General features: G+C 42.1%; 1 protein-coding gene across 1 annotated transcript in view; it reads left to right on the top strand.

The window, feature by feature from the left end:
• LOC139756139 (uncharacterized) overlaps positions 1-25,397 on the top strand; it is a 43,214-nt gene extending 17,817 nt beyond the window's left edge. The window contains exons 3-4 of the mRNA XM_071675250.1: positions 11,822-12,078; positions 22,857-25,397. Of these exons, the coding sequence (XP_071531351.1) occupies positions 11,822-12,078; positions 22,857-22,948 (349 nt within the window). The 3' untranslated portion in view covers positions 22,949-25,397. The remainder of the gene's footprint in view (positions 1-11,821; positions 12,079-22,856) is intronic.
• Positions 25,398-27,687: the final 2,290 nt, after the last annotated feature.

Raw genomic sequence — 27,687 nt, 5'->3', positions numbered from 1 at the left:
TCACCACTCACCCCCTTACTCTCCACACCCATGACTTCCTCTTAGGTCTCCCCTCTCTCCCCAATCCCTCACCCCTTCACTCATCTCTCACCCTCACACTCTGACCCCCCTCACCCTCTCCAATCTGTCCCATAACCAACCAGCCCCCCCCCACCTTCCGTACCGTCACCCCCCCCTCCATTACTCCACCCCATCCTCTCCTCTCCTCAGCTAAATACCTAACATTTGTGTAAGTGCTCAACTCGCATCAATATTAGCATTTGTGTGTGTGTGTGTGTGTGTGTGTGTGTGTGTGTGTGTGTGTGTGTGTGTGTGTGTGTGTGTGTACACGTCTTCCTGAACATCACATATAACTTGACGAAGGCGATGTTGACGCTGTTCACAGTAAACTTCACCTCCATCCACGACCCTTCGCACATTACTGTACTGGTGGCTGCGTTGGGCGTGGTGTGTGGTCAACACCACCCACGCTCCCATCACAACAGTTGACACCACCACCCACCCACGTCCCCATCACAACAGTTGACACCACCACCACCCACGTCCCCATCACAACAGCTGACACCACCACCACCCACGTTCCCATCACAACAGCTGACACCACCACCACCCACGTTCCCATCACAACAGCTGACACCACCACCACCCACGTTCCCATCACAACAGCTGACACAACCACCCACCCACGTTCCCATCACAACAGTTGACACCACCACACACCCACGTCCCACCACCCACGTTCCCATCACAACAGCTGACACAACCACCCACCCACGTCCCCATCACAACAGTTGACTCCACCACACACCCACGTCCCACCACCCACGTTCCCATCACAACAGTAGTCGTACAACAGTTCACATCCCCCGCCTGGTGCAGTCCCTCGTGAGTGTGTACCCTCTCGTCTCTCTCTCATTGCAAAGCCTTGGCACCTTCTCCACGACTAAATTTCGAAGGGCCAATCATCCGACCACTGCTGCATCTGGCACAGGTCTCTCTGCAATGATTCTGATGCCCCCAGTACCCCGCACCTCCGTCTCATTATCCCGGCATCATCAGCAAACACATGCTGGCGTGATGCCACCTCGCCAGAGGGGGTGGGGGGCAATCATTTCCTCAGACCAGATATATGAATGAGCCCAGAACTCTGCCCTGGGGGACACCGTGGGCACACATCCCCGATGACACGGCTTCCCCAGACGTGTGTGTGTGTGTGTTCGTTACTCCCTCACAATCATAGGAATCTCTCACTCCCATGTACGTGGTCCCCTCCACTCTTGACATCTGCCTGGAGGAGACATGGCTCCAGTCACCGATGTCCAGCGACGATAAGAGCACGGAGGACCGTACAGCAACACACACACACACACACACACACACACACACACACATTACAGACTGTGTCGTTACAACAAAAACAACAACTCCTCCTCCTCCTCCTCACCTGTGTCTCGATTTTGTGCCAACAACCTTCACAACCCTGTGCCGCTCTTCGCCACAACCACCACAGGTTACAATACCGGTCATCCAACCTTCACACATTTTGAATTGTACGTCTTAGGGTGATCACGCCTCACTTGCCTCCCCTCTCTCCCTCTCTCTCTCGTCCTCATATAAACCATTTCTCCTCTTACTATATCCTACATCTTGTGAAAGGTATATCCTTAATAGGTATAGGTCACTCGTATAGAGATATCTCTCTGGTCCTGTATCTCGTCCATGGCGCTATCTCTAGTGGTCCCTAACCTCCCTCCACACACACACACACACACACACACACACACGCTCCATCCTCTTCTCTAATCTCTCTCTCTCTCTCTCTCTCTCTCTCTCTCTCTCTCTCTCTCTCTCTCTCTCTCTCTCTCTTTCTCTCTGTTCCCCCTCCTCCTGCTACACACTACCACGCTTCCGTTGTAGATTCACAGATTCTTGTCCTCATCCTAAGCTCTGGAATTCCTCCTCCTGCCCTGTGTAAGCTTGAGCTTTGGGCTTTAGCCTCCTACTCTCAGTTCTTTAAGCTTTTGACTTTCCCCGCATATTCCGCAAGCTTAAGCTTTGGACTTCATCCTCCTCCTTCCCTGTATTTCCAAGCTTTGAACTTCATCCCCCTTCCTTTGCACCCTTAAGCTTTAGACTTCTTCCACCTGTCTGTATTAACTTTAAGCTTTGCACCTCAGCCTTGTGATCTCTACCCTCAAGCTTGATACACTTCAGTCCCCTCCGTCTCCACACCTTACTCTACCTCCTTAAAATCAAGTTTTCAATGTACTTCACACATTCCCTCGTTAAACTTTCACACATTCCCTCTTTGTACTTTTTCCTTCACACACACTTGCCTCTTTCGCGAACATATTCCACCTCTCAAGTGCCACGTGACCAACCTCCTCCGTGAGATGCGAGGTTGCAAGCACTTGATCTAATGTATACGGGAACATCATACGATAGTCAGAGACGGTAGAAATAACTATACCAATTAGTGCTTCCGGTCTGGACATTAACAACCTAGAGTAGGGCTGTGGGAGGAGGTAGCTGTGTTTACAGGCCCACACCTCGTCAGCCAAGGGGAAGACGTAGATGGCGTTCTTGCTATACTGTAATTACCCTCTCCCCAGACTTATCTTCATGCCAGATCTAAACTTAAATTCCACTGGTGAGGGAGACTAAAATTGAACGTCGAAATTATTTTATTCTTATCTTTATGGTATATCCACTTCTTCACCGACAGCATCATTAACAAAATGCAATACATCACAAAAAGCTGTAAATCCACTCCGTATTTAACCCAGTGGTGAAGTCTAATGAACCCACGCTGGTTTCAGAGGAAATATGATCACGGATACACATGCATTGTTTATTTCTAGTTATTTAAGTCCATTGCTTAATTCTGTACTGAGGAAATGTCAAATTTCATTCATACGCTCAGAAACTATATGAAGTAACCAGATCCTATTTCTGAATAAACTGTGCACTTTGTCCAAGACCTTAAGACAAAATAGAATACTAATAATGAGTTAAGAATATTATGGTAGATCAATTGTCTAACATTGATGAAGACACACTAGACCTGTTAAGTTACCAAACTGCTGTTATTAAACCCTAAACATCCTTCATTAGTGAGAACACTTCATGCAGGAGTTCGCCGCCTTTGCAAACAAACACAACAATGATAAAGTCCACCATCGTAAACAATCAAGCCTTTTATGTGTAAACAAAGACGTCATCTCCGGTCACGTCACGTGACTACAATGGTGCTGGTCAGACCGGCTTGGTTACCACGCCCTCCATGATGCATCCGAGGCTTTCCACCTACGAGGCCCTTCCATTTACCTAGCCTTCCGTTTACCTAGGCTTCCTACCTACGCTTCCGTTTACCTAGCCTTCCTACCTACGCTTCCGTTTACCTAGGCTTCCTACGTACGCTGCTGTATACCTAGCCTCCCTACCTACGCTTCCGTTTACCTAGCCTTCCTACCTACGCTTCCGTTTACCTAGCCTTCCTACCTACGCTTCCGTTTACCTTGGCTTCCTACCTACGCTGCTGTTTACCTAGCCTTCCTACCTACGCTTCCGTTTACCTTGGCTTCCTACATACGCTTCCGTTTACCTAGCCTTCCTACCTACGCTTCCGTTTACCTAGCCTTCCTACCTACGCTTCCGTTTACCTAGCCTTCCTACCTACGCTGCTGTTAACCTAACCTTCCTACCTACGCTTCCGTTTACATCTCGTTACTGTACTTTCAGGTTATCAATAACTGTCCCCCTTTGTTTTCCAGTATGTGTATTCGACAATCACAAACTCGGATTTTCCAGAAAATTTCGTTGAATAATTTCTGGTATCAACATATTATCTTTTTCTTTTTCGTTCACTCGGTGTATTTCCATCCTAGTCAGTCCCCTACGCACGAAACTATCTTCATTCTCTTACTTGTAACCTTTAATAAACTCTGCCCTTTATGTCGGTACATGCAATATGCAGTAGAAAACATGATCAATCCTTAAACGAAGCTTATGATAATGATAATAATAATAATAATAAGAGTGTACCGCATTCACGTGAAATGTATACCAAATGCTCTGCTCCAATTTACTTTGGGCATACGGGTATTCATCTTAATGTACACGGAATTTGTTGTCATGAAAACTTACACAGTTATTACTTTGTACGCCGACGTACACCTTACATGCATCTACAGTATGAGCATCATGGGCACTACAGTTGAAGTCCGTATAGAGATGATTTTAGTCTCCATTTAAGTCGACCTCCCGGCTTGTATCAGCAACTATTCCACAACTACACTACCAATACGACCCTTTTGATGTGTGGGCACATTACTGTCCTTATACTTCAATTTTAGTTCAAAAATACGTATACCAATTCCATAACAGCATGGACTAGAAATATATATATATATATATATATATATATATATATATATATATATATATATATATATATATATATACATATATATATATATATATAAACAACTGCATTCGTGCAGCTTATAATCAACGCATACAAATTCAATAGTGATATGAGAACTTGACCAAAGCAGTTTATACTTGAACTAACACTCAACAACAGAAATATAAATCATGAATCAACTGGCACGGGTACCATGCAAGGGGCTAAATGGCGAGCCTAATAACACAGATTCAAATGTAGGCAGCTGACCACGGGAAAGGCAGAGACCTGCTCTCCCCACCTTCCCTCCTCCAGGAAATGTCTGAATGCCAGGTGCTCATAATTATGTGCACGTCAGGGAGGGGAAATTTAGAACACTTCCATGAAACATTAATTCAGATAACTCAAAATACTGTGTATCAAAACGATACAAAAAAAAATTAACTGGTAGGTTAAGGTATTTGCATATAACCCATCCTATTCCTCATGATGTTATAAGGTAGCATGAGGAAGGCTATTTAAGCAAGTCAAAGACTACAAATGAAAAACTAAGTCTTAATCAAACAAGATTCTGCAGTTCCCCTACATCAGAAACAGATGTCCTCCACTGAAACATTTTCTGATAATGGAAAACTATTTCAGTGGCGCCCCTCTGGAAATAAAATAAATCACCAAAAATTACAGTGTGGTAGAACCAACAACTGTTCCACATAAAAAAGAAAAAATTACAAATTTTCAATTGTTTTTTTAGCTATAATTAAATTAAACTTACCTTATCTGACCCACTGTACCAGAGTTTGTATAAACAACATGTAAACAAGAAACATCGTTGTTAATGTGTAAAATTATAGTTTACAGACTGTAAATAGGAAATACTACATCACAGGTAATGATTTTTCAGGCTTGTTCCATGTATCAAACAGCCACCAGGGCAGGAAAGCCCTCTGCTAAGCATCCCCAATAGCTAATGTTAACACTAATAACTGTTTATCAATGACACTACTGGCAAAAAAAAAAATATATTCATTTAAAATACATGTGTGCAACAATTAAGTTTGAATCATGCACTGCTTACGCCACCCACCTTTAGCTCATAACAATAGATAAAACAATCCAATAAAATCAATGGTCAGTAAAATACTTTTAATTTGATTTCTCAGTAATTACCCCATTTTTACTTAAGTGACTTTATTTTTCTGGATCCCCTATATTTCAAGCTTATGTTTTACCCTCAGATTAAAACTTACTTGCTTATCTACCCTAATCTATCACTAACTTAACTTGATCCAACCTACCTAATCTTATTAATCCTTAAGTTTTGAATTGATCCTAACCTAAACTGATAACCTTAACCTTACCTAACCTTGCATCATAGCTTCAGTCTCACTGAACCTGATCTACCCTAACCTAACCTAACCTAACCTACCCTAAGCTAATATGACATAAAAAAAAAACTTACCTAACTTCGTCTATTCTATCCTAACTTATCTTCGCCTTAGTCTTACCCGGCCACTAAAGGATTAAGACATCTTGAGCTAAACCTATCAAACCTGATTAATATCCTCTTAACCTAACCTAACCCCCTCCACCTGGTATATCCTATAAGCTAATCTAAGACCCTTAATCTTACCTAACTGATCCAGATCTAAGCTAACTTATTAATCTGACATGGTCTTACCTAACTAACTACATCTATCTTAGCTTTACTCATCACACGATCGAATTAGGCTCATCTTATTTAACCTAATCCATCGTAAGTTTTAAGCAACCATAATCTTTCCTAATGACACCCTTAACCTTAATTAAGTCTTAATAATCATATTTAACCTATCTTACTTCCTAAGCTGACAGCTTTAACCTAACCTAACCTATCCTACTTCCTAAGCTGACAGCTTTAACCTAACCTAACCTGATATATAGCCTCAGCTTAATTCTAGCCTGCTTAAGCTGATCGACCCTTAATTACCCTACCCTTAACCTAAGGTCGTACCGTTGTGCTCAAGGGTCGTGCCCAGTGGGTTAGGTGAGTGTAGATAAGGAAGGAAGGAACTGGTCCTAGTGACCCGTGGCAGCACGTGAGCCACTGCTGAAGCCACTGCTGAGAACAGGTTTATTACCAGCCATCTTAACCCCACCTTCCTTCTGGGTCGTGAGTTCCCTTTTACCCAAGTACCAGTTGCTCAACAAACTACTTTCATCGCTCTGATATACACTTTGCCTGTAATATACCATATTAGCCGTTCAGTATATATCATATACTCATTGAATTTTCTAGCCTCATAGGAAATTGACGAGTAAATAGCTTGAAGACGGCTGCTATGGAGAAACTATGGTACTCACCCCGTCCGCCATCTTCGTAAGGACACCATCAACAGTAGCTAACAACACGTCACTACACTTAATCTTTTCCACTTACTAGTATACCGTACCCGTATTACAGTCCACAGAAACATCTGTTTCACAATTCACTGTAGTCTGGTGTCATTAATGTCCGTAATTCTTCGCAAAATGGGTCACTCCGTAACGAAAACTTTAGTCACCACATCAGTCACACGTGAGGTGTGTACACTCGCTGACTGACAGTCGACCACAAGTTCTTCGAAAAAACTTTTACCCGAAATTTACAAAAATCTCTGCTCTCTTCTGTTATTCATTTATAGTCCTGTCCTTATTATTTTATATGGTTATTTAACCTAATAATACGATAACACGACCGGTGATTATATTTTGTCACAATTTATGCAATGATTCAAAAACTGTCAACACATTGGGTCTTCGTTGTCATTATGGCGTCTGTTTCTTAATTCAAATTAACTCGAGGTAATTCTAACTTCAGGGTACCTGAGAGAGAGAGAACATGAACCCGAGCGATACGTTTATGAAAGATATTGAGGTGAATATGACTCACAACCGCCAAAATAGAATGCAAAATCGTGGCCTCCACAAAAAACATATTGACTCTAATGTCCTCCACACCCGCCGTAGTGTCGGTCAATATAATAACCCGGAGATGGACATTGATGGTCAAAAAAACAGAGCAAATGATATATATATCTCACCATCACCGAGGAGGCATCGGGGGGCAAAATATCCCCGATACAGAGCACGCCCGCCTGGTGATATCATGAATAGTGCATCAGCCTCTCGCTAATGCTATGAATAAACATAAAACATGGCAATATCGTCGCGAATAAATAGCGTTGATAATTAGGCTGGCAGCCGGACGTGCGACCATTGGCTGTAAAAGAGGCGGCGGTCGCCTGTCATCTGGCCACGTGGCTTGGATTATGACTATATGAACAGCGCTACCCTCCCTCCTCCCTTCCCTCCCTCACTCCCTCCTTCCCTCCACAATGGCCGCCTCCCTTGCCTTTTCTAAATCTCTGACAAATAACGGGAGGCCATGAGTCGCCGACATTATTACCCCAAGTTCGCACAGAAGATATGTTTTAAATGTTTTTATTTTAAACGAACCTAAGTTTATTTCGGGGTATTAGTCTTAACTAAGTCACACTCTGTTAAATTGAAGGTAAACCTCTTCACTTTACAGTTAATGTACTCGGGTAACTTAACGTAGTTAACCTATATCAGTTAGTGTACCGTAGAGGACGAGTGTACATATCCTAGCTGAAGTCTTCACTACAAATCATTCTTGTATTGTATTACTGAATATATAGTTTGGTCCAGCCAATAGACCACACAATTGTTCCCCCATCAGCTCGTACATTTATCTTCCCATCAATCTCTTTTCTCATCGTTAAAGTTTATCAATGAATTCAACAGAAAATTAGACAAGTTACAAAAGTGTATCTACAATTACAGTTGTACAGTACGGTTAGTTAAGAAAAAAAAATTATATACGGAACATATGCTGAGATAATGTTATTTCTTACATATCATAAAGACAAGTGCAGCTAAAAATGAATAACGAAGTGTTAGCTGTACGATCAGGGAACTTATATCAGCTTGCTTCATGTGAGATAAACACAGTAACAAGGTTATTGTGTTTACGACCAATATAGGAATCGTATCATTGTGGTTAGGTTAGGTTAGGTTAGAGAATCGGTTGGTTTGTTGGTTTAGACTCTGGAGTTAAGGTTAGATTTAGTTAGCCAAAGAAAAATAAAATCTTGGGTTAATATTACGATATCTGAACTTCAGCGTCCTGGTTAGGTTAGGTTAGGTTAGAGAATCGGTTGGTTTGTTGGTTTAGACTCTGGAGTTAAGGTTAGATTTAGGTAGCCAAAGAAAAATAAAATCTTGGGTTAATATTACGATATCTGAACTTCAGCGTCCTGGTTAGTCTGAGTTAACCTTACCTTAGGATAAGTTAGCTTAGCTAAAATACATAGGTCGTTTAAGATACTATTATATAATTCAGTAAACACAAAAACAAGCTGTACTGGTTCACGGTCCTCAGAAAGTTCGGTTTTTTTTTTTTTTCATTCAGCTGATGACTCTATCTTGGAATCATCCTAATATGAACTTGGTTTAACTTTAACGTTCACTTACATTAAGTTTTGATGACAGTCAGTCGAAAACGCATTTTGTTCTGGTGTCCTCGACTTGGTTCTGTTAAAGTTTAATGTTTGTCTGGATATATATATATATATATATATATATATATATATATATATATATATATATATATATATATATATATATATATATATATATATTCTTCTTTCATACTATTCGCCATTTCCCGCGCTATATATATATATAGTTCTGGTTAACGAATTAGAACTTCATTAAACTGTATTCTTTCGCCTAGTCTAACACAAACAAACTGTGCTTACCTTAAAACAAAGCTAACTAGGAAGTTAAAAATAATTCCACCATCGTAACTATTACAATGTCTCTTGCCAGCTTAACCAAACTGTACCTGAAACAGATCAACAATGAAGCTACGATATTGTTATGTCAACTCATTGGTATATCTAAAAGTTTTTTTTGTCGACGTTCATAGCCTGGTTATGGGTTTAGTTCCGACTTTCCACTTCGAGCACAACCCCATTCCTGATCCACTTAGAGCACAACCCCATTCCTGATCCACTTAGAGCACAACCCCATTCCTGATCCACTTCAAGCACAACCCCATTCCTGATCCACTTAGAGCACAACCCCATTCCTGATCCACTTAGAGCACAACCCCATTCCTGATCCACTTCGGGCACAACCCCATTCCTGATCCACTTAGAGCACAACCCCATTCCTGATCCACTTCAAGCACAACCCCATTCCTGATCCACTTAGAGCACAACCCCATTCCTGATCCACTTAGAGCACAACCCCATTCCTGATCCACTTAGAGCACAACCCCATTCCTGATCCACTTCAAGCACAACCCCATTCCTGATCCACTTCGGGCACAACCCCATTCCTGATCCACTTAGAGCACAACCCCATTCCTGATCCACTTCGGGCACAACCCCATTCCTGATCCACTTCAAGCACAACCCCATTCCTGATCCACTTCGGGCACAACCCCATTCCTGATCCACTTCGAACACAACCCCATCCTGATCCACCGTGATCCTGTCCGTTCTCAGCAGTAACAGTCTGGGGACCCGATAATAAGACGGGTAATTGCTCGTTCGAGTGTAACGGCTTCATCACAGGTCACGTGACCTGGATTACCACAAGTGATTGGTAGACACGTCACTCCCCGCCCCCTTATTGGCCCTGGGAATTACGGCCGTTGCTTTTGTTCATAATGGCTACCACCGCTCAACTAACGCGCCGGCCGCCGCTCCGGTGATTTTCCCGCTCTACCGTTAAATGTCGCGCGGATTTCTTACTTTGATACATTACTGTATTTCTTACTTTGATACATTACTGTATTTCTTACTTTGATACATTACTGTATTTCTTATTTTGATACATTACTGTATTTCTTATTTTGATACATTACTGTATTTCTTATTTTGATACATTACTGTATTTCGTATTTAGATACATTACTGTATTTCTTATTTTGATACATTACTGTATTTCTTATTTTGATACATTACTGTATTTCTTATTTTGATACATTACTGTATTTCTTATTTTGATACATTACTGTATTTCTTACTTTGATACATTACTGTATTTCTTATTTTGATACATTACTGTATTTCTTATTTTGATACATTACTGTATTTCTTATTTTGATACATTACTGTATTTCGTATTTAGATACATTACTGTATTTCTTATTTTGATACATTACTGTATTTCTTATTTTGATACATTACTGTATTTCTTATTTAGATACATTACTGTATCTTAATTCTATTGGTTTTAAATGACATTTCCTCGTCCCCTTTATGTGTATTATTAGTTTATAATATTTATTTTTTGTTCTAAGTTATTTTAAATGATTGTGTTCTGGTTAGGTTAATCTTGTAAATATTCTAAGATCTTTTATGGGACTTTGCATCTTCGAGGCTGCGCTCCACACAGTAGCAGGGATGTTTCATATTCTTAAATGGTATAGTTTACACCCACCTGCATTGTTTCTCATCTTTGCCTCATCTTTAAGCACCATTATTGCAAGGCTAGATAGATAGACACCGATTAAGTTCAGTTTATGCCAATATTTAGGTTCAACTGTCGTCAACACCTTGCCTCCCAAACTCTTATGTTGTCTTGTATGATAAGTTACCCCAATTCAGAAAGATTTTTCTCTGCGATTTCTTCCGATCTTAATTACTGGTTGTTATATTATACACACGGCACACTGTAGTGTATTCTAGATGCATGATCAATAGTGTATTTATATCCTTAATGTCAAGGTAGGTCAATTTTTAATTCAGGTGAGGAAGAATAATGATTGTAAAGGCTGATTCAAGTGTTGCGGGTGTGTGAAATATAAACATAAAGTTTACTGTGTCGGATTTTTAATGTTTTGTTATATTGTGTGGTATCTGTTTGTATTTCAGTTACACTGTGTTTGTTTTACAGTCTAACTACCATATTAAAGGTCTTGTGTGGTGTGTCTCAGAAGACTTTGTTTGGCGGTGGTGAATGTATGATTTTGCACTGTTGTATGTCCAAGTGTGTGTGTGATTGTCATAGGTTTACTGCACTATATGTTGAGTCTGGCGTGTATTACGTCTACTGTGTAGTGCATGTGTGAGTCTGCCATGACCCCCGTGTGACAGGTCAAGTAAACTCAGTCCTAGGTTTTCATATAAATACAAAAAAAAAAAAAAAGAAAAATGACGGGACTTTGTGTAGTTTACATACGTTTTACTGCTAACAGGTTTGTTGTGATAGGTTCATGCATGGGTAAGACATGAGGTCTGTATGTACCAAAAATATATATATATATAACCTGGGCGTGTATGTGGTGTAAGACCACCACGCCCGCGCCACCAACCCACGCCATGTCTAACCCACGTCTCTCCCTCCCTCCGTCTCCTCTCACAGTATGTCTGGGTCGTTGAGTTCGATGGGTGGGTCTTGTCTACAGCAGCGGGAGGCCGCCTCTGCCTACCCCTACATGTTCCACGACCCGCTCTCCTCACTCTCCTCCTCCTACCAGCGCTCCTCCTCCCAGCTCGCCTCCTGCGGCAACGCGGCGTCACAGGCGGCGCAGGCGGCAGTCTCCTCCTTCAACGCGGCCAGCCACGCAGCGGCGGCATCCTACGCTGCGGCCACGTCTTCCGCAGGCGGCACGGGAACAGGTGAGTTCAAACACTGGAAGAAACTACTTTCGTTTTTTTTTTTCGTCTTTCATCCAGACTAGATACTCAGGTTGGACATTTATATTCTGGACATTATAACTGCAAAATTACATTAATGAAAATGTAATTAGACTTAGTGTGTGTGTGTGTGTGTGTGTGTGTGTGTGTGTGTGTGTTGAACCAACGCTGGCTCGCTTGTCAAAGATAATCAGTGGGTAAAGGAGAGCTCGACCTGCCTGCCTACCCACCTGACCTAATCACCATAACCAAACCAAATTAACCAAACCGCTGGGGTCCTCATCTGCCGTACTGACGTCATACACTTCCTCATTGTAGAAAGAAAACGGAGGGAGAGAAAAAAGAAAAAGAAATAAAGACGACGAAGACCCATTACGGTAACCTTAAAATTTCTGGGTTTAACTCACAAACTCTCACAAATGGTTGGATGGCCATTACCTCACATCAACTACCACTCATAATTCGTCATAAGTGTTTTCAATAAGCGATATATCATCAGTTCTCTCAGTCCTCTGAATACACTATGATTCATTTAATCTAACTTAGATTAACTTCTGTCCTCTGTATCATCCGTACCATTTACTGATAATTAATATAATCACTACCGTCATATATTAGATATTTACAGTTTTAAAAATGGCCATCATTCAATAGAGATTATTAGTTTTTTCTAAATTAAATGAAAAGAAAATGTCTAAGTTTCAAGGGGGAGGGTGGGCGCCGAACGTACTAGGCTATCACCGCCCACTTTGCTTTGGGCCTCGCATCACTGTAGGAACAAAGACCGTTAATAATGAGTATCTAGAGAAATATGAAGTGTAAATTCTCCCTATGGCGACATTCAATTTCAACTTAATCCAGAACGGGCGGAGTTTTTACCGCTTTTGTTACCGAATCATCAGGGAACGAGCGACCTCCCACGGAAAAATCAGGATTGTTTAGAGAAGTTTCCCATCACTGAAAACGGAGTCTTTAACGGCTTTTTATTTTTACCTTTTTTTTTTTAAATGTCGTTTGTAGGATTATAATGCAAACCAGCTGGGCATTAAGGAAGTTCTGCTCATATTATAACGTAGATTTCGTCGCTTCAAGACAATCAGCATAGAATTCATACTTAGTAAACAAGACATTTGTGAAGAGGGTTAATATACATGTATTAGAATACTACCAACCACAGCACCAGTGTCAGACAGCACCATTGTAAGCCCTACCAACACAGACAGCACCATTAATAGTGTTACCAACACAGACAGCACCATTAATAGTGTTACCAACACAGACAGCACCATTAATAGTGTTACCAACACAGACAGCACCATTAATAGTGTTACCAACACAGACAGCACCATCAGCAGTGTTACCAACACAGACAGCACCATTAATAGTGTTACCAACACAGACAGCACCATTAATAGTGTTACCAACACAGACAGCACCATTAATAGTGTTACCAACACAGACAGCACCATTAATAGTGTTACCAACACAGACAGCACCATTAGCAGTGTTACCAACAAAGACAGCACCATCAGCAGTGTTACCAACACAGACAACAGCATCAGCAGTGTTACCAACACAGACATCAGCAGTGTTACTAACACAGACACCACCATCAGCAGTGTTACTAACACAGACACCACCATCAGCAGTGTTACTAACACAGACAGCAGCATCAGCAGTGTTACCAACACAGACATCAGCAGTGTTACTAACACAGACAGCAGCATCAGCAGTGTTACCAACACAGACATCACCATTAATAGTGTTACCAACACAGACACCACCATCAGCAGTGTTACCAACACAGACATCACCATTAATAGTGTTACCAACACAGACAGCAGCATCAGCAGTGTTACCAACACAGACAGCAGCATCAGTAGCACTTAACCTCCACCTCATCAGCACCACAGCGTCACGGTTTTCCCCTCTCCACAAAAGGTGATTTAGACAAGAGCCAAATGACTAACATGAGGATATAAGATAAACCAGAATACTCCAACACAGGCGTGGGAACGAGCATATTGACTTAGTATTAAGCCATTCTTACTCTGACTTGCTCTCTCTCTCTGGCTACAATATTTAAATGGCTTGCTGGCTGCTGGCCGACGGGGCGGGGCCCTTGTATAGAGTGAGTCCTCGCCTCTACTGGGTCGTCGTCCTCGTCTCTCTCTCTCTCTCTCTCTCTCTCTCTCTCTCTCTCTCTCTCTCTCTCTCTGTAGGTCACAATAGCCTCATCTCCGTCGTCCGTCGCCTTTCACTATCGTCTTGGGTGTCTTACGATGCTGGGTTTAATGGCTTTGAGTCGAGACAAGACGACCCTTTAAACAAGGTGGTTCGGCGTATGATGACGACGGTGGTACCCTTCAGGGTATGATGAACTGATAGAGCTCTGGGAGGACCTGACCAATACAAGGGTCACGTTACAGGCAAGCCAGTGTATCATACCTAGGGGTCGTGCCGTCGTGCATGAAGGGTCGTACCGTCGTGTTTGAAGGGTCGTACCGTCGTGTTTGAAGCGTCGTACCGTCGTGTTTGAAGGGTCGTGCCGTCGTGCATGAAGGGTCGTGCCGTCGTGCATGAAGGGTCGTGCCGTCGTGCATGAAGGGTCGTACCGTCGTGCTTGAAGGGTCGTATCACTTGCTCGAGGACTTTGATGAGACAGTTGGACCAAACGGTGTATAACATGGTAACAACATCACATTTCATAACCAACATTCAGTGAAGACATCAACAGTACCATTAATGATAATACGAAACTTCAACAATAACAACAACATCAAGGATGAACATCACAACTCAACCTACAACACACACACACACACACACACACACACACACACACACACACACACACACAACCCTCACAACCCCTTTTTTACCACTTATACTTAACTATCTCAGAGACAATAAAAACAACCCGTAAGTAATGTAATTATAATTTTTCACAACACGGCAGAGAGAGAGAAGTTTACCAAATGTGAGACATAGTTAGTCAGCAACATATAAGAGGAGGTTATAATACTACGGGTGATAGCAACACAAAGAGGCGCTTTAGTGACTTAGAGAAATACTGATGAAGTAACACACATAGAGAAACACTCGTAGCGCAACACATCAGTTAGCCCAACACGTGTAGAAACACCTTACCGCAACACAGGCTGTATCAGCAACACTACAGGTCTATAAATGAAGTAGGAGCCACAGGTTATAGACCCTGGAACACTAGCAGAGACTGGTGGTAACCCAAGTGTTGTCCTCTTATTGTGAGGGGTACTATCACCTACAACCCTAGCCACTACGTAAACCCTTATCGTAGTGGGTGCTATCAGGACCATCACGCTGGACATACCCACTACATATCGTAGTGGGTACTACCATACCCCTACCACAACACTAGTTATAACCATTACATAAAACACGTCCCTTACAGAGCTACTCATAAACCACAGACGCCGAGTTCATCCCCACTACACAAAGCAAGTAGTATTGTAGTGGATGCTTCCACCACCACCACCACCACCTACGCTTCCCATACAGTATATAGCGGGGGGGGGGGGGGTTCTTCCCATGCCCTCCCAGCTCACCTCCATCTGGTTTCCGGTCGACTGCCTTCGGTAAACATGCGTCAACTCGCACAATTAGCGACGCCGCTTCGATTCCCCCCTCGCGCTAAGTTCCGCGCACGACTCCTCCATCATCCATCCCCCCCCCCACACACACACACCACCTCCCCTCCACACACACACACACACACACACTACATGTTCCTAAATCGGTGTGGTGGGTGGAGGATTGGAGTCTCTATAACCCCCCCCCGCTCCCCCCGATCCTTGTAGGTCGAGGATCTCATCTACAACTGATGTTATTGGTTCATTGTAGAGGATCTGAACTACAACTGTTGTTGCTGTTGTATTTAGGGGCGATCTGAACTACAACTGTTGTTGTTGTATTTAGGGGCGATCTGAACTACAACTGTTATTGCTGTATTTGAGGGGGAACTAAACACCCAGTGTTATAGTTATTGGTTCTTCAGGGGGATGTGAACGATCTCTCTGTAGTTGTTATAGTGGTTGGTTAGTACGTAGTGAATCACTTGTTATGGTTGTTATTATTATTATTATTATCATTATTATTATTCTTATTGCCTCGTCTTGTTGTTACAACGTTGCCAACTTCATGATGTCAAAGCAGCTCTACTAATGACCAAAGCTATAACCGAGGGTGTTGGCAATACTGTCAAGACAAGGGGAGGGTTACTCACGCATGAGCTGATTGGATGGATGAGGTGGTGGTGGTGGCTGTGGTAGTGGTGGTACCAGCGAAATCAAGATGGTGTTAGTGATAAGTGAGTTACCGTGCTATACATGGTGGTAAAGTGCTGATAATGGTGGTAAAGTTAAGGTGCTGCTGTTAATGGTGACAGAGTTAAGGTGCTGTTAATGTTGGCAGAGTTAAGATACAAAGGATCACAAAGGAATTCAAGCAGCGTCACACCACTGGATCTGTTCGAGGCTGTGTGTGACAGTGAGGGATAACACGAGACTCACACAGATGACTGTGGTCAAAGTAGTTAGAAGTTCTACCGACTGTACAAGGAGAATAACCTAACTATTGACAGTGTAACTAAAGAGGCCCAGATCATGTAAGTCGTGGAATGGAAGCGAATCATATATATCAAGTGTGTTCTCAAACGTGTCTATACTATGTACTGCTTTCAACCACTCTCATTGGCCAATCGTTCCATATGTTAATTATCCAGTTGAAGAACAAGTACTTCGCCTCATTCGAGGTCAGTCGTTTCCCCACCAGTTTGTATCCATTATTACGAGCGAAATCAGACGAATCAAGTCTTAGATAAAGCTGTCGATCAAGAAAGATCAAGATTAACAAAGTCTTTGATATCAGGTTCAAGTTGTTAACTTACTCTCGTGGGATTTCCCTCTCAGTCAGGCAATCATCTTGGGTGCTCGACGTTGTACTTTCTCCAGTTTGTTAGTCATTTGTTTTAAGCTGGATGACCAAAACTGAACACAGTATTCAAGATGTAGACGAACCAGTGAACTGTGAAGAGTAAAGACTTTTAAAAGCCCTATTTATGAATCTCAAAATTTCGTTCGCTCTTTTCACTGCTTCTGTGCACCGCTTACCTGGACTTAGGTCACCAGAGATTATTACTCCCAAGTCTTTTTCCTCATTTACCTTTTGCAATTCAACAGAATTCCTTCTTCAACTTGCCTCTTCGTTTTCATCATTACCGATGTGTAAAACTTTGCACTTGTCGTTATCAGAATTCATTTGCCATCTATGAGATCAGTCCACCAGTTTGTTTATGTCAGTTTGAAGTGTAAACGTTCAGTTCATCTGTCAATTTACTTCCCAGCTTTGTTTCATAAGCGAATTTTGATATCTTGCAATACAGCCCATATTCAGGATCATTGATATATATATGCAAGAAAAAGAACCGGTCCCAAGACTGATCCTTGTGGTACTCCACTTGTTACGTCTAACCATTCTCAGGCTTGACCATCAACCGCACCTCGTTGTTTACAGCCAGTCAACCAATTTCCTATCCACTGAAGTAAACAACCCCGTCATTGCCATGTGACTTGATTTTTGCTTGTGGCCTTTGATGTCTGCTTTAAATTTTGTCATACATGTTGATTAAATCATAAAAGAAATCCAGTACATTTCTCAGACGAGATCAATTTCGTCGTAAACCATGTTGAGGATCGCTTGTTAAGTGTTAATCCTCTAATTGGTATACAATTCCACCCGGAATGATGGTTTCCATAAGTTATGCAACCACAGATGTTGAGATAACAGAACGATAATTTCCAGGCAGTGACTTATCACCAATTTTAACTGTCGGTCTTACATTGGCAAACTTCCATTCATCTGGAACTTTTGCCGTAGCAAGTGACTTATCACTGATAAGGTCAGTCAAGTGACTTATAACTGATAAGGTCAGTCAAGTGACTTATCACTGATAAGGTCAGTCAAGTGACTTATAACTGATAAGGTCAGTCAAGTGACTTATAACTGATAAGGTCAGTCAAGTGACTAATCACTGATAAGGTCAGTCAAGTGACTTATCACTGATAAGGTCAGTCAAGTGACTTATCCCTGATAAGGTCAGTTAAGGGCTTGATTATCTCACATTTTGCCTCTTATATTATCCTCAGATAAGACTTATCAGGTATCTACTATCATACTCATTTACATTCCATCTATTGCTGGAAGTCTGTCTTCAGCTTTGATATCAATCTAAACCAAAACGTTCTGTTCTCCTGTCAATGAAACTAGATGCTATTAATAGTGGTAGGGTTGAGGTAGCGTTAATGGTGCAGGAGTTAAGGGACTGTTCATAGTGAAGGACTTAAAGGTGTAGTTAATGGTGAAGGGGAGATAAAGTTGAGGAGGTTAAAGGTGGCAGAGTTAAAGGTGGTGTTGATTGTTATGTATGTGACCTGACCACCACGAGTGATGGGGGTTGACCACAGAGGTCAATAGAGAGGTGGGGCGGTGGAAGGTGATACATGTTGTGGGGGTCAAGAGTTGTGAAGTTTGTGATGAAGGGGAGTTGTGGGATTGAGGGGTTGTGATGGTGGATCACGAGTGGGAAATGAATTGGTGTTAAATTTGTTGATTCTTATAGAAAAAAGTTGAAAACTAATTTGACATGGATCATATATATATATATATATATATATATATATATATATATATATATATATATATATATATATATATATATATACACACAGGAAGAGAGGAAAGTGATTGGTTCTCAGTGAATATAGGTTTGCGGCAGGGGTGTGTGATGTCTCCATGGTTGTTTAATTTGTTTATGGATGGGGTTGTTAGGGAGGTAAATGCAAGAGTTTTGGAAAGGGGGGCAAGTATGAAGTCTGTTGGGGATGAGAGAGCTTGGGAAGTGAGTCAGTTGTTGTTCGCTGATGTTACAGCGCTGGTGGCTGATTCATGTGAGAAACTGCAGAAGCTGGTGACTGAGTTTGGTAAAGTGTGTGGAAGAAGAAAGTTAAGAGTAAATGTGAATAAGAGCAAGGTTATTAGGTACAGTAGGGTTGAGGGTCAAGTCAATTGGGAGGTGAGTTTGAATGGAGAAAAACTGGAGGAAGTGAAGTGTTTTAGATATCTAGGAGTGGATCTGGCAGCGGATGGAACCATGGAAGCGGAAGTGGATCATAGGGTGGGGGAGGGGGCGAAAATTCTGGGGGCCTTGAAGAATGTGTGGAAGTCGAGAGCATTATCTCGGAAAGCAAAAAATGGGTATGTTTGAAGGAATAGTGGTTCCAACAATGTTGTATGGTTGCGAGGCGTGGGCTATGGATAGAGTTGTGCGCAGGAGGATGGATGTGCTGGAAATGAGATGTTTGAGGACAATGTGTGGTGTGAGGTGGTTTGATCGAGTGAGTAACGTAAGGGTAAGAGAGATGTGTGGAAATAAAAAGAGCGTGGTTGAGAGAGCAGAAGAGGGTGTTTTGAAGTGGTTTGGGCACATGGAGAGGATGAGTGAGGAAAGATTGACCAAGAGGATATATGTGTCGGAGGTGGAGGGAACAAGGAGAAGAGGGAGACCAAATTGGAGGTGGAAAGATGGAGTGAAAAAGATTTTGTGTGATCGGGGCCTGAACATGCAGGAGGGTGAGAGGAGGGCAAGGAATAGAGTGAATTGGAGCGATGTGGTATACCGGGGTTGACGTGCTGTCAGTGGATTGAATCAAGGCATGGAAAGCTGTGTAGGTATGTATATTTGCGTGTGTGGACGTATGTATATACATGTGTATGGGGGGGGGGGGGGTTGGGCCATTTCTTTCGTCTGTTTCCTTGCGCTACCTCGCAAACGCGGGAGACAGCGACAAAGTATAATAAATAAATATAAATGAATATACACACAAACACACACGACCAAAAAACACTCAGTGGACAAGGAAATGGAACAGACTTACATTATCTGGAACTCCTACAGTTCTCCCGATACACATACGGGGTTGTGAGTGGGGAGGAACCTCTTGGTGAAGGCGCCCCCCAGGCCGAGGAGGAGTAGTGGATAGCTGGAGGGGGGGGGGGTCACCTGGGGTTACCAGAGACTGACCCCAGTACACCGGGCGTGTGTTAGTGTTCACCAGTTCACTCGAGGTGGACTGGTGGTCACTCCCAGTACTGAATGAAAATGAGCGAATGAACCCAGGTTACACTTTATCATGGCCTGAACACAGCGGTACGACCTTTGAGCACGACGGAACGACCTTTGAGCACGACGGTACGACCCTTGAGCACGACGGTACGACCCTTGAGCACGACGGTACGACCCTTGAGCATACGACGGTGCGACCCTTGAGCACGAGGGTACGATCCTTGAGCATACGACGGTGCGACCCTTGAGCACGACGGTACGATCCTTGAGCATACGACGGTACGACCCCTGAGCACGACGGTACGACCCTTGACCACGACGGTACGACCCTTGAGCACGACGGTACGACCCTTGAGCATACGACGGTGCGACCCTTGAGCACGAGGGTACGATCCTTGAGCATACGACGGTACGACCCCTGAGCACGACGGTACGACCCTTGAGCACGACGGTACGACCCTTGAGCACGACGGTACGACCCTTGAGGTCACTGACCTGACCCTTAAAAATGGTTAGGTTAAAGTTCACATCAAAATTCACATCATTATACTTAAGGTTCATACAATCTTATTCAAGAAAAACTAAATTTATCTTGGAGAAAAACAAGAAAATAATATATATACATAATTCCACCGACCCTAAAATCATCTACACTTTCCATAACAAATCATATTATGATTCATCATAAATACGGTTTACAATTATCTAGGTGAACTAGCGGATCTAGGTGCTTATCTAGAAAATATCAATCTCAAAAAAAAAAAATGGATGACACAAGAAAAACAAATGTTTCTCCAGATCTAAAACAAGTTCCACGCACAGAGTCCACTTCACAACCCTGTGATAAGAACCACTTCACAACCCTGTGATAAGAACCACTTCACAACCCTGTGATAAGAACCACTTCACAACCCTGTGATAAGAGCCACTTCACAACCCTGTGATAAGAACCACTTCACAACCCTGTGATAAGAACCACTTCACAACCCTGTGATAACAACCCAAGTACATAAAAACTTCATAAACCTTATACAACCATAAGCCTCAGATATCACTACCAACGTTATAAAAATAATGTCAAATACTCGAAAAAAAAAAAAAGAATAAAAATACTCTTGACCTAAACTTTGAACTGGCTGGAGTGTATATACATCAGATAGCTCAATTTTTTTTTCCTTTTTTTGTCCTGGACGGACGTATGCTGGTTAATAACCTAACTAGTTAGTAGAGGACTCCACACTACAATTATGACGTCAGCGGTTTGTGTTGTGTAAAAACTTTATAATAACAACAACAACAACAACAAGGCTTGGTAACAAATCCCATATTTTCTAATTTCGTGTTGACGCCTCAGACCGTAATGACTGAACCAATTCATTAACATATTTAACCTTACACTAGCTACCATTGATTATGTCAGTCTTAACATTAAGCTAAATTTTCTTTATATAGGAATAGTAAGCTTTGTTCCATTTTATGAAGAACCAATTTATTGTCTTATATTTATTTCCTTATCTGTACGAACACCACAAGGCTAGGCTTCCTTAGTCTTGCCATGAAGCGTAAGATAAGCTTCAAGGCAATGCAGTCCTAGCATATCCTAACCTAACTTAGAATCCTAGGCTTGCCTTGCAGTCTTAACCTAAACTAACCTAACCTAACCTAACTTAGAATCCTAGGCTTGCCTTGCAGTCTTAACCTACACTAACCTAACCTAACCTAACTTAGGATCCTAGGCTTGCCTTGCAATCTTATCCTAACCTAACCTAACTTAGTATCCTAGGCTTGCCTTGCAGTCTTAACCTAACCTAACTTAGAATCCTAGGCTTGCCTTGCAGTCTTAACCTAAACTAACCTAACCTACCCTAACTTAGAATCCTAGGCTTGCCTTGCAGTCTTAACCTAAACTAACCTAACCTAACCTAACTTAGAATCCTAGGCTTGCCTTGCAGTCTTAACCTAAACTAACCTAACCTAACCTAACTTAGGATCCTAGGCTTGCCTTGCAATCTTATCCTAACCTAACCTAACTTAGTATCCTAGGCTTGCCTTGCAGTCTTAACCTAACCTAACTTAGTATCCTAGGCTTGCCTTGCAGTCTTAACCTAAACTAACCTAACCTAACCTAACTTAGGATCCTAGGCTTGCCTTGCAATCTTATCCTAACCTAACCTAACTTAGTATCCTGGGCTTGCCTTGCAGTCTTAACCTAACCTAACCTAACCTACCTAACTTAGGATCCTAGGCTTGCCTTGCAATCTTAATCTAACCTAACCTAACCTAACCTACCTAACTTAGGATCCTAGGCTTGCCTTGCAATCTTAATCTAACCTAACCTAACCTAATCCCAGTCTTTACTAACTAGTCCTTGAATCACCTTAGACATTTCTATACATTCTTTCTGTTGGTGACATAAATATAGCTAGCTTATCAACCCCTTAACCACAGCTAGTAGTGTACCAACCCCTTAACCACAGCTAGTAGTGTACCAACCCCTTAACCACAGCTAGTAGTGTACCAACCCCTGACTCACATGAGCGCGCGAGCGTGTGTCAACCTCCGAGACTAACCTCCTCCTCCTCCTGCTCCTCCTCCTCAGGTTTGATATCAGCGGGCGTCTCAGTCCCGGTGCAGATCCCGAGCCAGACCCCAGACCTGAGCGCTGCCAACTACTGGCCGAGGCTTCAGTGATGGTCTATGATGCGCGAGCCACACCTGCAGGCCTCGCACCACACCCAAGTCTGAGCCAACACTACTCAAGGTACACCTCCAACCTCCAACCACCGCGGCCGGCAACTCGGCGGGGTTAGGGGCGGCACGTAGCCTAACACCCCCCTCCTCCCCACGCACCCCAAACCACCCACAACCCCCTACAAGCTACACCTCCAAAAGCAGAGGTTCGAGTGTCTTTTTTTATACATAATATATATATATAATATACATACATGATAATGCATACCCTAAAGGGTACTTTAACCTCTATTAGGGAGCAAATCAATCATGGGGTCGGGGGTTATATACTCCCTTAAGGTATGATTTACCTATTTAGGGAATGAACTACACCTCCCTTCCTCCTCCTCCTCCCCCTTTCTCCCCCTTTGATACATAACCTTACCCTAAGGGTCGACACTTGGGACACATTATCAGTGAAAGGGATGGTCCCTTACCTACCTACCTATAAGGTAAGGATGGAGGGCGAGGGTAATAATAATAATAACCTGCTCTTGGAGGTCAGGATTTACCCATAGCGCGGGGACCTTACCCATGAATCGTGACCTTAACGACAGTTCCTCTTCAGACACATGAGAGAACTGGTTAACGATCACAGAAAACTCCTCAAAATGTCAGTCATGTGCACACAAGATATTGTTTTTATATATCGGTGTCTTCTGGTCTGGGCAGAGACAATATAATGCGACATGTCAAAGTATTTCGAACGTGCTGATATATATATATATATATATATATATATATATATATATATATATATATATATATATATATATATATATATATATATATGTATCACGTTTTTTTTTAATTCCCGGTGGTAAAGAGGAGAACCACGCTGCGTTTTCTGACCAACTTGTGCAGTCTGCGCTGATACTCCTGCCAAGTGTGCGCGTGTCCCCCGCCCCCCATTTCCCCCTTCCCCCCAAGTCTTTCTGAAGCGCATCGTCTAGATTACTTTGTGCAACACAAAGAACTCCCCCAAGTTAGGTACAAAAGAGAAATAAATAAATAAATAAATATATATATATATTGCCGACACCAATTGTAACCAAAATTAATAATATTAACTCTAATGCATGCTCTCATGTACATTGGTATTTGGAAGTAAATGAATGAATAAATGATAAAAAAATGATAATAATACGAAAATAAACTTAGCTTAGAATTAATCTTTAGTTAAATAAGTTGCTGTTGCCCCTGACGGAGGCGACCAACCGGCATCCCCCTCGTCAGGAGACGTTAGTCACAGAAAACTGAGTTAGTCACAGAAAACGGGATGCTGCAGTCGAGCACTGCACGAGCTGGGTGTCGCCAGATGGCTCCGTTTCCCCACAAGTGATGGAGGCGGACGCCCAACCCCCCCGACACCTATTCATTACTGTAAAAAGATGTGTAAAACAAGAAATGTGTATAGTGTAGTAGAATGTGTAGTTTTAGTGATCATATTCATGCGTATACACAACACAATCCCCCGACCAAAATAAATAAAAAAAGACAAAAAAAAAGAGAAAAAATAATTCTGCAGTTCAGCAGATTTTGTTTTTTTTGCACGTTGACTTATCACCACCACCCCTTACACCCCCCTTACACACCCCCCAGGAAACTTAAGACCTATAAGTTTTGAATTTTCCCTCCCTCCTCCCTCCTCCTTCCCCCCACAAGCACAAGGTCCTTTCTCTCGTGAAGGCACCTAATGAGTTAAGAAACTTCTAATCCCCCCCTTTTAGTATTATTATTTCTTTCTTTTTTTTTTTTAATTATTTTTGGGGTCGTGTATTTAGGAGTGGCGGTATACGTTCCAAGTGAACCTTATAATGGCAGCTATTAACGCGTTCCAACCAGACCCCCACGTCAAGGGCTGCCAGCGATCGCTATCCCTGCACTTATGACAAATTCAACCTGATCAGATATCAGACTTGGTTTCACCTGAATAGCGCCGCATTTCACAACCTAATTTCCCATAAAATTAGCGACAAAAGACTTCATTCTGGGCGCACGGTGGGAATTTTACAGCGTATTGCCATGTTCAGTCTGCTCAGTGTAGCGGGGGACGCTGCGGTGGCGAGCTCAATGGCTGTCACCGGCAGAATAGCCAGGCGACCGACCCCCAGGGCTGGGCCAGCCAGTGTTGACGGCGGTGGAGGCAGCCAGTGATCAGGTCTTTCCCTCCGCCCTTAATTGATTGGTGTAATGTGAATAGCCCGATCTCTCTTTTTTATATATATATATTTATTTTGCAAACATGCGAAAAGACTAGCCTTTTAAATAAAGAAAAAACAAATAGATTTGGGTTCATTGTAATACGCTGCGAATTCCTCTTTTTTTTTTTGTTGTTAATCCTTAGGTTGTGGAGGGAAAAAAAAATGTTTTAAAGCGATCCCATCCTATTTAGAGAGAGAGAGAAAAACAGGAGAAAATCGTGATAATGAAATTGAAAACTGGATATCTGGGCAAATGCCATTCTTATATTCTTCATTCTGTTACTTTATTGTGTTATGAGCTACATTACTTTGTGTTATGAACTATATATTAGAGTGAGTGTTAGAGTTTTCCCCAAATATGCCAGTAGCTTTCTGTAATAACCCACTGACTGTATGTCCTGTTATTATTTTTGTAAACCACATAATTTCCAACACTTATACTGTGTATATATCTAAATATCAATCATGAAATCATCATCATAGGACGTAGCTAAGAGAAATCTTCATACAGTTAATGGTAATATGGCTGTTATACACATATTATACATTTGGATAGTAAAAGAACACAAAAAAAAATATAGAATAAGTGGCCTCTATGCCGATTGTTTATACCAAAGAGTTGCCACCATTTCCCATGGTTTATTTTCCTTTTGTAACAAAAAATAAAATGTTTCTGTCTCTACAAATGATTATAGACAGAGACCAAAATCCCTCATCTTAAGCTCCTGGGACAGCTGTCTGTTTATATGTGTGTAGCAAGAACTGTGTTCTGAGCGGGAAAGAACAAGATGTTCAGAGGAATTAATAAGGGAATTATTTCGTTCAAGGTTTTTTTTTTCTTTCTTTGTTTATCATCGAGAACGAGTTCTTTTATTTTCCCTCGGGGGAAAATACCCGGTTGATATTCGAGCGGGAAATGGCGCGCGTTGCCTCCCATTCCTGCCAAACAATGCCTACTAGTCATTCCCACCCTAACATTTCAACATCAAAATTATCATAAATTATCGCGGCCATCAATAGGAATTTATGTATGAAATCGGTGCATGTTTTATGTATCTATTTGTCAAGAATGACTATATACATCTTATTGAAAATATAGTCTCGTTCATAATGTAGACAGGTAATTAAATGTTATGGCGTCGCAACTCACAGGGTCGCGCCATAAAGCCTGCACTACACGTCACCTCTACATAACGTTAACTCGGTCATAACGATCTACACCTGAATTCGGTCAACAACGTGTCCCCCCCCCCCACCGCCACCACCATTAATTTCACATTATGTCAAATGGTTGCCCGGTTTAGGCCGTGTGTGTGTGTGTGTGTGTGTGTGTGTGTTTGTGTGAGTGTATGTGTGTGTGTGTGTGTGTGTGTGTGTGTGAGTGTATGTGTGTGTGTGTGTGTGTGTGTGTGTGTGTGTGTGTGTGTGTGTATGTTTGTGTGAGTGTATCTGTGTGTGTGTGTGTGTGTGTGTGTGTGTATGTGTGTGTGTGTGTGTGTGTGTGTGTGTGAGCGTATGTGTGTGTGTGTGTGTGTGTGTGTGTGTGTGTGTGTGTATGTGTGTGTGTGAGTGTATGTGTGTGTGTGTGTGAGTGTATGTGTGTGTGTATGGGTGTGTGAGTGTATGTGTGTGTGTGTGTGTGTGTGTGTGTGTGTGTGTGTGTGAGTGTATGTGTGTGTGTGTGTGTGTGTGTGTGTGTGTGTGTGTGTGTGTGTGTGTGTGTGTGTGTGTGTGTGTGTGTGTGTGTGTGTGTGTGTGTGTGTGTGTGTGTGTGTGTGTGTGTCTGTGTGTCAGACGCTCCAAGCTCGGCCTCTGTAGCATATCTAATTTCTTTTTTCTCACATTTTCAATATATTTCGAATGATTATTTCATCGGAATGAGAACACACAGAGATAGCAATGTGAATGTTAACGGCTTTTATCATCATGCATTGTAGTACTGAACTAATTTATAAATATATAAAAAATTCTAATATTCTCTAAATCTAAGAACGAAGGATAAAGGTGATATTAACTACACAGAATTGAAACTAAAATATCTTCTAGATACCGTAGCCTTGACCTAACTAATTCCACAAATACCAACCTTCTTACCTTACAAAGATTAAGTTTTGACTTAACTAGCGAATTGCTTTACAACCACATAGGAACAATCTACCAGAATATTATCTCCAAGTGAGATTCAGACATTATGATATGGAATGAACCACAGCTGTTCCAGGTTCCAGGGTTTCCTCCCCTCCCCTCACCCCCTCACTTCCCCATTCCTCCATCCCTCCCTCCCTCCCTACATCCCACCACCAGATTATGATTTGACGACTATTTTTCTGAATATTATGTGAATCATGATTATATTCTGGTTCTCCCGCCACCCGCCAGTCATGTTGTGTGTAGTGGTTACTGTATGATATATGAAATATAATGAAACCTCGACATGTGGAATTTTATTGAAAGCCTCTATGTAGCTTAAGGTCAAAACACGTGTGTAGGTATGTA

The sequence above is a fragment of the Panulirus ornatus genome, chromosome 20 (genome assembly GCF_036320965.1).
Source record: "Panulirus ornatus isolate Po-2019 chromosome 20, ASM3632096v1, whole genome shotgun sequence".
NCBI lineage: Eukaryota > Metazoa > Arthropoda > Malacostraca > Decapoda > Palinuridae > Panulirus > Panulirus ornatus.
Note: the sequence above shows the minus strand (reverse complement) of the source record. Positions and strands in the feature narration are given on the sequence as shown.